The 16,479-nt window shown below is 45.0% G+C and overlaps 1 protein-coding gene across 1 annotated transcript; it reads left to right on the top strand.

Annotated features, from left to right (window-relative positions):
- Positions 1-15,307, top strand: LOC120838827 (vitamin K-dependent gamma-carboxylase). Its single transcript, XM_042292734.1, has 5 exons — positions 1-44; positions 11,614-11,868; positions 12,569-12,723; positions 13,178-13,356; positions 15,198-15,307. Exons 2-5 carry the CDS (start codon positions 11,641-11,643, stop codon positions 15,305-15,307), a joined length of 672 nt encoding a protein of 223 aa, XP_042148668.1. The 5' UTR covers positions 1-44; positions 11,614-11,640.
- The last annotated feature ends 1,172 nt before the right edge of the window (positions 15,308-16,479 follow it).

The following is a 16,479-nucleotide window of genomic DNA, read 5'->3' as shown; positions in this document are numbered from 1 at the left end:
CTAAACCAAACCTCGAACAGTGTTGGTACCCTATCGAGTCAAAGGTAAGGAGCGTGAAGAGTTAATCGTGAGTAGAATCTATTTTTATCCCGATAAGGCCATTGTGGGAAATCAAAGGTACTCATGCCTGGCAGGAACTAAAACCGGAATCAAAATCCGAACCGAAAACCGATGAAAAGCGGGATCTGCTCGGTAACCGTAACCGTAAAAGCAGAATCTGTTCGGTAACCAAACTTACTGCTCGGGGGGGAGGGGTGGGGGGGGGGGCGCCGAAAAAGCAGGCCGGCGCAAAGCTAGCAGTGGCGGAACGCGGATGATTAGATCATTATCGCGTTCTGCCACTGCGTGGTAACTTTGGCGCGCCCCCGAGTTTCCCACGAGCTTGAAGTCGTTCTAAAAAGAGTTTATTTAGTAGTTTTCGATGACGCCCTCTAAGTTTCTAATTGGAACCCTATGTCTATTTTCACTAACTAAAAAGTGAATTAAGAAATTTTAATTAATTAGCCGACTTATCGCGAAGATTAGTTACCCACATAATGTTCCCCTGGCCGTATAACTGACCGGCACAAACCGCATAAATGTAACTTTCATGCCTTTTTTTAAAAGAAATTTGTAAAGCTTAAAAAAAGACACCCTATATAAAGGGTGTTTTTTTTTATTCTTATTTTTGCACATTTGTTTAAAAAAAAGCCGTTAAAGCTTCACTTATGTGGTTTGTGCGAGTGAGTTATACGCCCAAGGGGACATTATGTGGGTGGCTAATATTTGCGATAACTCGGCTAACTAATTAAAATCACTAATTAACATAGCGGACAATTTAGGGAAATTTAAATGCTCGACAAAGTGAGACTTGTCCATTAATGCGGCATCCCGACACCTCCTTTCGCGTGTACTTTCACGAGAAGTATGCAGTGCCACTTGCCCACGCTGTGAGACTCTATCATTCGCGCGAAGCATGCGATTGAACAAAATTGAAAATCACACCATGGGATTCCTTGAAGGTAACATTTATCGATGTTTCTTACTTCCGAACCATTGTAAGGTATGAGTTAGCAGTTGTCTCCAGTTTCGGTTAAATCCACGGTTAGCAAAAAGAAAAAACAGCAAAAAATCTACGCTTTTTAACGGTTTTTGTTTTATGTTTCGGTTCCGGTTTGTGTCTCCGTTGTTGTCTACACGGACCTTACATATCGATAAAGAGGGCGAGGGTAAAGACCTTTTTTTTATTTCACACTTAGCTACCTACGATCTCTTCAGTGGCCGACTACCCCGATCCGGAGATGCATACTCCGGATCGGGGTATGCATCCACACGGACCTTACGTATAGATAAAGAGAGCGAGGTAAAGACCTTTTTTTATTTCACACTTCGATACCTACGATCTCTTCAGTGGCCGACTACCCCGATCCGGAGATGCATACTCCGGATCGGGGTATGCATCCACACGGACCTTACGTGTAGATAAAGAGAGCGAGGTAAAGACCTTTTTTTTATTTCACACTTAGCTACCTACGATCTCTTCAGTGGCCGACTACCCCGATCCGGAGATGCATACTCCGGATCGGGGTATGCATCCACACGAACCTCACATATAAATAAAGAGAGCGAGGTAAAGACCTTTTTTTTATTTCACACTTAGCTACCTACGATCTCTTCAGTGGCCGACTACCCCGATCCGGAGATGCATACTCCGGATCGGGGTATGCATCCACACGGACCTCACATATAGATAAAGAGAGCGAGGTAAAGACCTTTTTTTTATTTCACACTTAGCTACCTACGATCTCTTAAGTGGCCGACTACCCCGATCCGGAGATGCATACTCCGGATCGGGGTATGCATCCACACGGACCTTACGTATAGATAAAGAGAGCGAGGTAAAGACCTTTTTTTATTTCACACTTCGATACCTACGATTTCTTAAGTGGCCGACTACCCCGATCCGGAGATGCATACTCCGGATCGGGGTATGCATCCACACGGACCTTACGTATAGATAAAGAGAGCGAGGTAAAGACCTTTTTTATTTCACACTTCGATACCTACGATCTCTTCAGTGGCCGACTACCCCGATCCGGAGATGCATACTCCGGATCGGGGTATGCATCCACACGGACCTTACGTATAGATAAAGAGAGCGAGGTAAATACCTTTTTTTATTTCACACTTCGATACCTACGATTTCTTAAGTGGCCGACTACCCCGATCCGGAGATGCATACTCCGGATCGGGGTATGCATCCACACGGACCTCACATATAGATAAAGAGAGCGAGGTAAAGACCTTTTTTTTATTTCACACTTCGATACCTACGATCTCTTCAGTGGCCGACTACCCCGATCCGGAGATGCATACTCCGGATCGGGGTATGCATCCACACGGACCTTACGTATAGATAAAGAGAGCGAGGTAAATACCTTTTTTTATTTCACACTTCGATACCTACGATTTCTTAAGTGGCCGACTACCCCGATCCGGAGATGCATACTCCGGATCGGGGTATGCATCCACACGGACCTTACGTATAGATAAAGAGAGCGAGGTAAAGACCTTTTTTTATTTCACACTTCGATACCTACGATCTCTTCAGTGGCCGACTACCCCGATCCGGAGATGCATACTCCGGATCGGGGTATGCATCCACACGGACCTTACGTATAGATAAAGAGAGCGAGGTAAATACCTTTTTTTATTTCACACTTCGATACCTACGATTTCTTAAGTGGCCGACTACCCCGATCCGGAGATGCATACTCCGGATCGGGGTATGCATCCACACGGACCTCACATATAGATAAAGAGAGCGAGGTAAAGACCTTTTTTTTATTTCACACTTCGATACCTACGATCTCTTCAGTGGCCGACTACCCCGATCCGGAGATGCATACTCCGGATCGGGGTATGCATCCACACGGACCTTACGTATAGATAAAGAGAGCGAGGTAAATACCTTTTTTTATTTCACACTTCGATACCTACGATTTCTTAAGTGGCCGACTACCCCGATCCGGAGATGCATACTCCGGATCGGGGTATGCATCCACACGGACCTTACGTATAGATAAAGAGAGCGAGGTAAAGACCTTTTTTAATTTCACACTTCGATACCTACGATCTCTTCAGTGGCCGACTACCCCGATCCGGAGATGCATACTCCGGATCGGGGTATGCATCCACACGAACCTTACGTATAGATAAAGAGAGCGAGGTAAAGACCTTTTTTTATTTCACACTTCGATACCTACGATCTCTTAAGTGGCCGACTACCCCGATCCGGAGATGCATACTCCGGATCGGGGTATGCATCCACACGGACCTTACGTGTAGATAAAGAGAGCGAGGTAAAGACCTTTTTTTTATTTCACACTTAGCTACCTACGATCTCTTCAGTGGCCGACTACCCCGATCCGGAGATGCATACTCCGGATCGGGGTATGCATCCACACGGACCTTACGTATAGATAAAGAGAGCGAGGTAAAGACCTTTTTTTATTTCACACTTCGATACCTACGATTTCTTAAGTGGCCGACTACCCCGATCCGGAGATGCATACTCCGGATCGGGGTATGCATCCACACGGACCTTACGTGTAGATAAAGAGAGCGAGGTAAAGACCTTTTTTTTATTTCACACTTAGCTACCTACGATCTCTTAAGTGGCCGACTACCCCGATCCGGAGATGCATACTCCGGATCGGGGTATGCATCCACACGGACCTTACGTATAGATAAAGAGAGCGAGGTAAAGACCTTTTTTTATTTCACACTTCGATACCTACGATTTCTTAAGTGGCCGACTACCCCGATCCGGAGATGCATACTCCGGATCGGGGTATGCATCCACACGGACCTTACGTATAGATAAAGAGAGCGAGGTAAAGACCTTTTTTTATTTCACACTTCGATACCTACGATCTCTTCAGTGGCCGACTACCCCGATCCGGAGATGCATACTCCGGATCGGGGTATGCATCCACACGGACCTTACGTATAGATAAAGAGAGCGAGGTAAATACCTTTTTTTATTTCACACTTCGATACCTACGATTTCTTAAGTGGCCGACTACCCCGATCCGGAGATGCATACTCCGGATCGGGGTATGCATCCACACGGACCTCACATATAGATAAAGAGAGCGAGGTAAAGACCTTTTTTTTATTTCACACTTCGATACCTACGATCTCTTCAGTGGCCGACTACCCCGATCCGGAGATGCATACTCCGGATAGGGGTATGCATCCACACGGACCTTACGTATAGATAAAGAGAGCGAGGTAAAGACCTTTTTTTATTTCACACTTCGATACCTACGATTTCTTAAGTGGCCGACTACCCCGATCCGGAGATGCATACTCCGGATCGGGGTATGCATCCACACGGACCTTACGTATAGATAAAGAGAGCGAGGTAAAGACCTTTTTTTATTTCACACTTCGATACCTACGATCTCTTCAGTGGCCGACTACCCCGATCCGGAGATGCATACTCCGGATCGGGGTATGCATCCACACGGACCTTACGTATAGATAAAGAGAGCGAGGTAAATACCTTTTTTTATTTCACACTTCGATACCTACGATTTCTTAAGTGGCCGACTACCCCGATCCGGAGATGCATACTCCGGATCGGGGTATGCATCCACACGGACCTCACATATAGATAAAGAGAGCGAGGTAAAGACCTTTTTTTTATTTCACACTTCGATACCTACGATCTCTTCAGTGGCCGACTACCCCGATCCGGAGATGCATACTCCGGATCGGGGTATGCATCCACACGGACCTTACGTATAGATAAAGAGAGCGAGGTAAATACCTTTTTTTATTTCACACTTCGATACCTACGATTTCTTAAGTGGCCGACTACCCCGATCCGGAGATGCATACTCCGGATCGGGGTATGCATCCACACGGACCTTACGTATAGATAAAGAGAGCGAGGTAAAGACCTTTTTTTTATTTCACACTTAGCTACCTACGATCTCTTCAGTGGTCGACTACCCCGATCCGGAGATGCATACTCCGGATCGGGGTATGCATCCACACGGACCTTACGTATAGATAAAGAGAGCGAGGTAAAGACCTTTTTTTATTTCACACTTAGATACCTACGATCTCTTCAGTGGCCGACTACCCCGATCCGGAGATGCATACTCCGGATCGGGGTATGCATCCACACGGACCTTACGTGTAGATAAAGAGAGCGAGGTAAAGACCTTTTTTATTTCACACTTAGCTACCTACGATCTCTTCAGTGGCCGACTACCCCGATCCGGAGATGCATACTCCGGATCGGGGTATGCATCCACACGGACCTCACATATAGATAAAGAGAGCGAGGTAAAGACCTTTTTTTTATTTCACACTTAGCTACCTACGATCTCTTCAGTGGCCGACTACCCCGATCCGGAGATGCATACTCCGGATCGGGGTATGCATCCACACGGACCTCACATATAGATAAAGAGAGCGAGGTAAAGACCTTTTTTTTATTTCACACTTAGATACCTACGATCTCTTAAGTGGCCGACTACCCCGATCCGGAGATGCATACTCCGGATCGGGGTATGCATCCACACGGACCTTACGTATAGATAAAGAGAGCGAGGTAAAGACCTTTTTTTTATTTCACACTTAGCTACCTACGATCTCTTCAGTGGCCGACTACCCCGATCCGGAGATGCATACTCCGGATCGGGGTATGCATCCACACGGACCTTACGTATAGATAAAGAGAGCGAGGTAAAGACCTTTTTTTATTTCACACTTCGATACCTACGATCTCTTCAGTGGCCGACTACCCCGATCCGGAGATGCATACTCCGGATCGGGGTATGCATCCACACGGACCTTACGTATAGATAAAGAGAGCGAGGTAAAGACCTTTTTTTATTTCACACTTCGATACCTACGATCTCTTCAGTGGCCGACTACCCCGATCCGGAGATGCATACTCCGGATCGGGGTATGCATCCACACGGACCTTACGTATAGATAAAGAGAGCGAGGTAAAGACCTTTTTTTAATTCACACTTCGATACCTACGATCTCTTCAGTGGCCGACTACCCCGATCCGGAGATGCATACTCCGGATCGGGGTATGCATCCACACGGACCTTACAATAGATAAAGAGAGCGAGGTAAAGACCTTTTTTTATTTCACACTTCGATACCTACGATCTCTTCAGTGGCCGACTACCCCGATCCGGAGATGCATACTCCGGATCGGGGTATGCATCCACACGGACCTTACGTATAGATAAAGAGAGCGAGGTAAAGACCTTTTTTTATTTCACACTTCGATACCTACGATCTCTTCAGTGGCCGACTACCCCGATCCGGAGATGCATACTCCGGATCGGGGTATGTATCCACACGGACCTTACGTATAAAGAGAGCGAGGTAAAGACCTTTTTTTATTTCACACTTCGATACCTACGATCTCTTCAGTGGCCGACTACCCCGATCCGGAGATGCATACTCCGGATCGGGGTATGCATCCACACGGACCTTACGTATAGATAAAGAAAGCGAGGTAAAGACCTTTTTTTATTTCACACTTCGATACCTACGATCTCTTCAGTGGCCGACTACCCCGATCCGGAGATGCATACTCCGGATCGGGGTATGCATCCACACGGACCTTACGTATAGATAAAGAGAGCGAGGTAAAGACCTTTATTTTATTTCACACTTCGATACCTACGATCTCTTCAGTGGCCGACTACCCCGATCCGGAGATGCATACTCCGGATCGGGGTATGCATCCACACGGACCTTACGTATAGATAAAGAGAGCGAGGTAAAGACCTTTTTTTATTTCACACTTCGATACCTACGATCTCTTCAGTGGCCGACTACCCCGATCCGGAGATGCATACTCCGGATCGGGGTATGCATCCACACGGACCTTACGTATAGATAAAGAGAGCGAGGTAAAGACCTTTTTTTATTTCACACTTCGATACCTACGATTTCTTAAGTGGCCGACTACCCCGATCCGGAGATGCATACTCCGGATCGGGGTATGCATCCACACGGACCTTACGTATAGATAAAGAGAGCGAGGTAAAGACCTTTTTTTATTGCACACTTAGATACCTACGATCTCTTAAGTGGCCGACTACCCCGATCCGGAGATGCATACTCCGGATCGGGGTATGCATCCACACGGACCTTACGTATAGATAAAGAGAGCGAGGTAAAGACCTTTTTTTATTTCACACTTAGCTACCTACGATTTCTTAAGTGGCCGACTACCCCGATCCGGAGATGCATACTCCGGATCGGGGTATGCATCCACACGGACCTTACGTATAGATAAAGAGAGCGAGGTAAAGACCTTTTTTTATTTCACACTTAGATACCTACGATTTCTTAAGTGGCCGACTACCCCGATCTGGAGATGCATACTCCGGATCGGGGTATGCATCCACACGGACCTTACGTATAGATAAAGAGAGCGAGGTAAAGACCTTTTTTTATTTCACTACCCCGATCGGGAGATGCGTACTCCGGATCGGGGTATGCATCCACACGGACCTTACGTAGAGATAAAGAGAGCGAGGTAAAGACCTTTTTTTATTTCACACTTAGATACCTACGATCTCTTAAGTGGCCGACTACCCCGATCCGGAGATGCATACTCCGGATCGGGGTATGCATCCACACGGACCTTACGTATAGATAAAGAGAGCGAGGTAAATACCTTTTTTTATTTCACACTTAGATACCTACGATCTCTTCAGTGGCCGACTACCCCGATCTGGAGATGCATACTCCGGATCGGGGTATGCATCCTCACGGACCTTACGTATAGATAAAGAGAGCGAGGTAAAGACCTTTTTTTATTGCACACTTAGATACCTACGATCTCTTAAGTGGCCGACTACCCCGATCCGGAGATGCATACTCCGGATCGGGGTATGCATCCACACGGACCTTACGTATAGATAAAGAGAGCGAGGTAAAGACTTTTTTTTATTTCACACTTCGATACCTACGATCTCTTCAGTGGCCGACTACCCCGATCCGGAGATGCATACTCCGGATCGGGGTATGCATCCACACGGACCTTACGTATAGATAAAGAGACCGAGGTAAAGACCTTTTTTTTATTTCACACTTAGATACCTACGATCTCTTCAGTGGCCGACTACCCCGATCCGGAGATGCATACTCCGGATCGGGGTATGCATCCACACGGACCTTACGTATAGATAAAGAGAGCGAGGTAAAGACCTTTTTTTATTTCACACTTCGATACCTACGATTCCTTAAGTGGCCGACTACCCCGATCCGGAGATGCATACTCCGGATCGGGGTATGCATCCACACGGACCTTACGTATAGATAAAGAGAGCGAGGTAAAGACCTTTTTTATTTCACACTTCGATACCTACGATCTCTTAAAGGGGTACTCCACCGATTTTTTGAGCTACCTCAACTAACTATATTTTCTGACTCCCCGGCCTTTACTCTCTCCGGTATGCTATTTAGAATCGCGAAATTCATAATAGTTATTGCGAAATCGGCAAATGAAAATGATGCAAAAACCAACATTCAAATATACGCGCGCTTTTCAGGGCCGTGACGTCAGTGGCAGGCAGGCTTGCCAGTCGAGCAAGCAGCCAAAAAATAGAATATGCCAATCATTTGTTCCGTGCTGGAGCGCGGGTACTGCAGCGAGCTTCCCAAGCATTCATTTGACACCACGAAACTGCTTCGAATCAGTTTAAAACAAAATCTACAGCCCAAAGAGTGAACCCCTGCCTTCCACTGACGTCACTTTTTCATTGTTGCCAGTAGAGACTTTGAGCTTGAAAAACACGGTGAGGACCAAAACTGTAAATTCAATAACTTCGCGAAAAAACAATATTTTGACCTAATATTTGGGATACTATTTTCGCGATGTTTGTTGGTTAGTTTAGCAAAATTTCAAGCAAATCGGAGACAATAAAAAAATCGGTGGAGTAGCCCTTTAAGTGGCCGACTACCCCGATCCGGAGATGCATACTCCGGATCGGGGTATGCATCCACACGGACCTTACGTATAGATAAAGAGACCGAGGTAAAGACCTTTTTTTTAATTCACACTTAGATACCTACGATCTCTTCAGTGGCCGACTACCCCGATCCGGAGATGCATACTCCGATAAGGGTTGTTGCCTCGGGTACTGATGATATATTGTTGCCGTTCGTCGAGCGAGCCACAGCCGAAACTCCGATGAGATTGCACTACGCAGTTTAACGAGAAAACGATCTGGCGCCGACATTTTACAGATTAACACCAGAAAGTAAGCTGCAGTTGCCTCCTCGTGTGGCACAAATGAATAATGTCAACACCCCATAGAATAATCGAGGAAGGCCTGCGAAGAGCCTCCTCTACCCGAAACATGACGCCGAGCGTCCTTCGACGTGTTGTCTAGAAACGGCCCCAAGCCGAACGCTGAAGCATGTCCAGTCTTCGCTCAGTGTCAGGCTGTGACGACGTAGAAAATCTAGAGCACAAGCCTTGATCATTTTAGCTTCTGTTGCTATACGGCCAACTCTTTCAGATATATAAAGAGGATCAAAGTTCAGCCATTTCAGAGCTTCATTTCGGCAAGACATAAACGCTGGCTGAAAGTCCAATTAAACTCAGCCTTTCGGCTTTAGTGCTGCAGATAACGGTTTTATGACCAGTAAAAAAAAAAAAAAAACCTGCGATATTTTTTCTCGTAACACCTCCCAAACGACAAAAGCGATAAAAAAAAACGGACAATTACAACATGAGAACACTCTCTGACGAGGCTCCGTGTTTTTATACTCGCTACCAATTTTACCACGACGTCTGTCAGCGATCGGTTCTTTTGTACCCTATACGCCTCGCAAGTGGGCTCATTTTCGTCTTCTGCGCATAAGAAAGGAAGTAGCGGTGACGTCAGAACGCCGAACCCTGATTGGCTGATCGCAACCCCCTATCTCAGCGTCGTCTGCTCCTTTGCAACGTCGTCTGCTCGCAACATCGTCTGCGTCTGTCTTACCTTTCCTGCGACTTTCGGAGCGAACTCGACCTCGCCTTTAAGAGAGGGCAGACGAAATAACTCGAGCGGTACGTTCTTTTTGTCTAACAACTAGCAGACGAGCATCAAGGAGGGAAGTCAAAGGACTCACTGGCGAGGTGTCCCGAGGCGCCGAGGTTTTTTTGCTTAGAACCGAGGCAAGTTCCCTCCCAAATACTTTTCCCCTCCATTCGTCTGCGGCGAGACCCCTCACTCTTTAACGGCGTCGGCGGGTTGGCGCAGTTAACGTCGTCTGCTTTACGTCTGCTAGGCAAAGCGGTCAAAGCGATGGCTGCTTTACCTTTGCTGCGTCTGTCGGAGATTCACCGCTTTTTCATCGGCGAGAGTCACCGTTGCCTCGGGAAACAAGGAGATAACAAGCGGAAGAAATTGACCCCTTAATCTAAAATTGAGGTCAGCGATCAAAGTATAATATGGGAAGGGTTCACAAGGGTCGCGCGGGCATATTCCACTCAGCACACCAGCCGGTCGTGGGCAGACGGTCGCCGAGTCGCGGAGTGCCTGCTAGGCCTAACTGCCCAGCTCGTTTGGTCGCGTTCGGTGGGATCGTGGCCGTGGGAGCTTTTCCCGGGTGTTTGTGGATCCAGCGTTCTTGTTCGTCGTGGTCTGTTTCAAGTACTTTTTACTTTTTTCTTGCTGCTTGAAGGCGGGACGCGTCAGAAGCGCACGTAAAAAAGTAAACGTCCGTGGGTCGTCGCGACCGCGACGCTGTCGGCCATGCTGATTTGATCGTAAGAAGTGCGTAAGACAGCTTCGGAGCTGTCGCAGAATTTCGTCGTAACCTGCGCAAAACTTTCGAAAATTTCGTTTCGTGAATACGAATTTGTTCTTAAGTTTTGTCTTACGCACATTTTTGGCGTAAGATCGCCTCTGCACTTCCGAAAGTCGCAGAAAAGGCAAGACAGACGCAGACGACGTTGCGAGCAGACGACGTTGCAAAGGAGCAGACGACGCTCAGATAGGGGGGCGCGATCAGCCAATCAGGGCTCGGCGTTCTGACGTCACCGCTACCCCCTGCGCGAGAAGCAGACGAACTTGCCCTCCGTATAGGTTCAACAAAAACTAGTCCGAGTTTCTGCCATGGCTGCCTGCTTTCCGACCATATATCAGTTCGAATAAACAACAAACGCGAGGTGATACCTATAGTTGCTAAAACAGTGCATTTTACAAGTACGATATGTATGGCCTTGGTGAAACGATCAAATGACACCAAGAGACCCCTCTTTGTGTCGTCACCTCTTCTTCTCGTCCCTCCTTTATTTTCGCGCTGTTCCCCTTTTCATGATGTCAAACTAACTCGCCCAACTTTATGCGTTGTTGAAACAAAGAGAAAAGGTGGGACAACGGCCTCTAGGTACAGGTGCGCAGCGCCATAACATCTTGCGATAAATAGGGCATCAGGTATACCCTTATTTAAATACTTTTAAAACCAGAGCATTCCTGGAGAACCCCTGGGATGGAGCTGCTTGCGCACCCCTGTGCAGAAAACCGCCCTTGACGCGCAAAATATTTACTCAACTTAAAAACACTACTTTTTTTTTGTATTTAGGGTCGCGACGAAGGCCGACCGCCCCCGATGCGCCAACTCCGCAAGTGGAAGATGACAACGTTCTTCATCTGCCTGCACTTTGCGCTCCAACTTTTCCTGCCTTACTCACACGGCATCACCAAGGGTTACAACACCTGGACGGAAGGAAGCTACGGCTACTCCTGGGACATGATGGTCCACAACTGGCGGCCCATTCACATCAAGACTGTGCTCTACGATAACAGCACCGGCAAGGCGCACTTTCTGAACCCCGAGGTACGGATCGCTAACCTGTTACCCGATGTGAGGCTTTGGTGTATATTGATCCTGCTCACCTCCCGCTCCTATACACAGAAAAAAGCACTTGCCCCGAGATAATTAAAAAAAAAAGTGATCATGATGCGCCCATTGATACTCGGAACATGCTCATAAAATTTCCCTTTTCGCGGCTCAATGATAAATTCGAAAAAAAAAAGCCATCGCTTAGTCACATCGCAAACATCGTTTTTAGGTAAAAATATTTTTTTTTTACTTGAGCTCTCTCTGTAGATAGCGGTGACTGCCTCTATTTACAGAAAGCAAATGCAAATGCAAGTGTTTTTTTTTACAGTACATAAGCAGATTTACTGTAAATTCAACATCGTCATTTGGCGAGCTTAATCGCCTTCCTTTATAATGGCACAGATCTATAGTAACTATTATTATATTTCGTTTTATTACATTTCATTTTTTATTATAATTACAATAATTATAAGTATACGGACATGCACGGAGCCGGAGAAGTCCCCTTTGTCGCGACATTGATCACGGCAGAGCATGCACTGCGAGCACGTCACACCAGTTTTAGGCTAAAAGTCCCTGGGGTCAGTATAAACCAAATACTAAAGAATCCGTATGCAAAATCCCTATTCTACAAAAAAAACTGCGCAGACTATTTTGCCTAACAGACGTATCTAAATTATTCCTATTCTTGCAGCAATTCACTACCTCCACAAGATGGTACCACCAGGCAGATATGGTAGTTCAATTCGCACATTGTGTGCGGGACAGAGTCCGCCAGGAGTTTGGAATGAAGAACGTGGAGTTCTACATCGACGTCTGGATGTCGCTGAACGGACGGTTCGCTCAAAGGTTTGAACGACCGTTCCTTCTATAGAAGTTGCCCCTAGAACGTGTTTAATTCTATTAACTACTCAAACAGGCAAAGCGTTCTAGCTTTCGCAACTTACGCGGTTTTTAACTTCGTTCTTACGTGCCAACGCCTCTGTACCTTTACGGCCAAGTAACAATGAGGCTTTCAGATCTGAATATATCATCCTGAACCCGTAGACCATACGAACGTTATTTATATGCATATACAAGAAACCGCAGGACTAACATAATATATTAAAGATGAAAAAAAAAATGCATAATGCAAGTTACAAAATTACTTTTGACAAGATAATAATCATAATGACAACACAAAGCTAAACTTCGTTGATTGCAATGTTTCCCGCGCAGAGGAAACAACATGTGAATACACTAATGGTACTCAATATTAATATATATATATATATATATTCTTTCTTTTTTTCCTGCTTTACAGAATGTACGATCCTACAATTAACATCCTCGAGCAGCCCTGGTCGCCCTTCTCAGGGGTTCCCTGGGTACTCCCAGTGTTAACCAGTCTCAATGACTGGAGGAGCAACCTAGAGAAAATTCGAAATGAGGTGTTCAATACGTCAGTTATGGCTGATGTCGAGTTCATCGCAGATTTTCCAGGTAAAAAATGTACAGATATATCTTACTATTTGCATTATATATCAACCTGTAATTCTGGTACGCGCCCTTTATAGACTAGAAATCCCAAATGCCCTTACGTCTACTTTTCAATGAAGTACTCAGAGGGCTAATCACTGCAATCTGCAAAGCTAAAAAAAAAAAAAATGACAAGCTCGGATAAAGTATTGTGAACGTTGTGCTTAGTCTTGCCCCGCAGAACTGATACTGGTCATGATGCTTCAAATACATTTTTCGACTTCAGCTTTTTTCATAAACAGCAGTGAATGGCACGCAGTGTCTGCAGGAATATTTAGGGTAAGCAAACTCATCATGCTATGTCGTGTAGACAGCCTAATCTAAAGAAGCACCTACTTTTGATTATGCTGTCTACACAACTCTTTTATAACAGAGGGCACTAATTTTTTTTCCTAAGTTATACTGTATTGTAGACGTTGTGCGCACCAGCAAGTAGCTTAAAAAATTCCCTATTATCGTGAAAATGCTCATCACAGGCAAGCATGCATTGTGAATCAGAAGTACACATAGCACTGACTGCTTTCGTGCTTTGCAACATAAGTGAGAGACCATAAAGAAGAAAGATCTACTATTCGCAAATTCTCAACTATGAATGAGTGTATCTTTTGCAACAAAACAGACATTTGTAACAACGGATTATTTCATACCACCGTTCGCGTGAGCTATTACATTTCGCTGTACAGATAGATCGTGCCTTTACTTCCAATTACTGTAATTGAATTCGTACTGTATAAGTATGTAGTGCGGACGTCTTTAGCCTATAGGGTGTTTTCACATGACGTCAATCCGCCATTTCGTTGTTTTATTCAAACAAAATTACGAACTTGAAGGATTACATCGCAACCTGTTGAGAATATGTCAGCCTTGTAAGACTTATAAGCTTATATGCTCTACGAATATGAGGGGTCATGAAAACCCTTGGATTGGTCGCCTTCAGCACACGCCAGACAGTTCACAACAACAAAATGGTGGACGAAATTACGTCAGTGAAAACATGCGATATAGATCAAGGGGTTAAAATGTAGGTAGAAAGCAATCAGTCCTTTATCGGTTTATCGCCAAGCAACAACGTGTTTTGTAAATGACCAAACATGTTTGCGATAAATCGATCGAAGACTGTGTTCTTCCTGTCTATATGTTTAAACCCGTCCGAAAATGGTACAAGATATAGTAAAGCCTGCAAGTTAGAAAACAAGACACGCAAGGGAATTGCATTCATGAGACATCTGCGCTGCCTCTTAATAAAAATATTAATGAAAACGATCGGATTCATACTTTCTAAAGTACAGAACTGCGAGCTATTTTATTTATTTCCTAGGCTTCTCCTTGTTAAACTACCTAGAAACAACTATCGAAAATGCCAGCTTGGAAGTTCTGCATGGAACAGTATCCCTGTGGTCTGCATCCACAAAGTCGAGCGTGGTCTTGAAGTCTGGACAAAGAGCGAACGTGAGTCATTGCGCGATGCTATTTAGTCTAGTTATGACACGTCATCAAAAACATGCATTTACGCGTAAAATAAATGCATTGTCTTCGGTGCTTTCAAGTAAGAACTCTGTCCTTTTTTTTCTTTTTTTTCTCTCTCTCTCGTTATGATATTAGATAATTACGGGAGTATATCACACGGTGACTCCATTAAAGCACTCTCCAGCTTGTTACATGTATGTATTCGTAAACAAAACGGATGCTGACAAGGGAATTGAGAACCAGACTTCAAACAATGGTAAGACTTGTTTCGCTGTTTGAAAGAAATCATATGTTCAGCGGTAAGAATGAAATATCACAATTGTTTCCAATCGCAACAGCAAGAGAACATGAAGGCCAACTGTTGGAACCATATCATGTTCGTCACAAAAAGGAAATCATAAGCATGCGACACTTGATACAGTACATCGAAAACTGGAAAATCAGGTGAGCTCCAATGACCCTTAGTCATCTTCTTTATCGGAAGTTTGTTGAAAGAGTGAGCAAATGTGTGTGTGACTGACCCATATGCAGTCGCAGCAGAATTCCCACCGTAGCACCCGTTTTTCGGGCAATCTCACACAAGTTTCAAAGGTGGCTATGACATGCATCCAGTCACGTGGGCAAGTCGGAGCTTGATAACCTTGAAGAATAAACACAGAGGGACGCGCCCGACAGTCTTTTGTGGTGTTTCATTTGACTTAGGATAGTTTATCTTGGCCGTACATGGTCGTAGCTGGCTCACTTAGTGAGCTAGCTTGATAATATACTTTTGTTCGGGTCTATAGTTATCTAGCCGTACGATTTCAAAAGCCCACAGCAAATATATTAGTAACCCACGAGTGGGATAGTACAAGTATTTAATAAAAAAACAGTGTTCATGTTCGAATACCGACAACTGAAAACGAGCCGCGAGTTATGAAGTCATTAAAATTAGTGAAAATAGTGACAATATCATGTCACGTTTAACAGAACATTTATGCTGTTCATTCGAACTATATCGATAACAAGTAGTTAATCGAGGCAAGGCGGGAGCACAGGGCAGATTCGTGCCTGACTAGTAGTGAACCAGTAGCTCGGCTGACAGTGTCAGAAAGTACCAATAGCTTTTTTTTTCCACTGCATAAGAAAACTTACAGCGTGTCTTGCTGCACAATGTTGTAAATATTTTACTGATGCTCCCACACTTTTTCTTTTCCAGCTTTGAAAGAATCGGAACAGTCCTCTTAAAAGGTCTAAAGAGGACAATTATGTGTTGCGCAAGGATTCTGCTGAAAGCGGCGACACCACTCCTGCAAAAACTGCGGTGCATGTGCATGACATGCATTTGATGATTTGATGTAACCGCCGCTCTAGCCCAGTTCTGGGCCTATGGCATCTATACAAAACTCCATTTAACCTACAGTGTAAATATTGTGAAAACCTCAAATACATGAAACCTGAAACATATATTTGAGAGCAAATAGCCTAACAAAGTTCAGTGGGTTCGATCAAATATTACACGATTCCCTATTATATCGAAGAGCAACTGCTCCTTCAAGGGGCACTGACACCCTAAAGGTCGTTTTTTTATTATCTAAAACGATGCAAGTTGTAGTCATAAACACGCAAAAAAAAAGAAAA

This window comes from Ixodes scapularis, unplaced genomic scaffold (genome assembly GCF_016920785.2).
Source record: "Ixodes scapularis isolate PalLabHiFi unplaced genomic scaffold, ASM1692078v2 PGA_scaffold3__209_contigs__length_174095766, whole genome shotgun sequence".
NCBI lineage: Eukaryota > Metazoa > Arthropoda > Arachnida > Ixodida > Ixodidae > Ixodes > Ixodes scapularis.
This window is presented reverse-complemented; position numbering and strand designations above follow the sequence as displayed.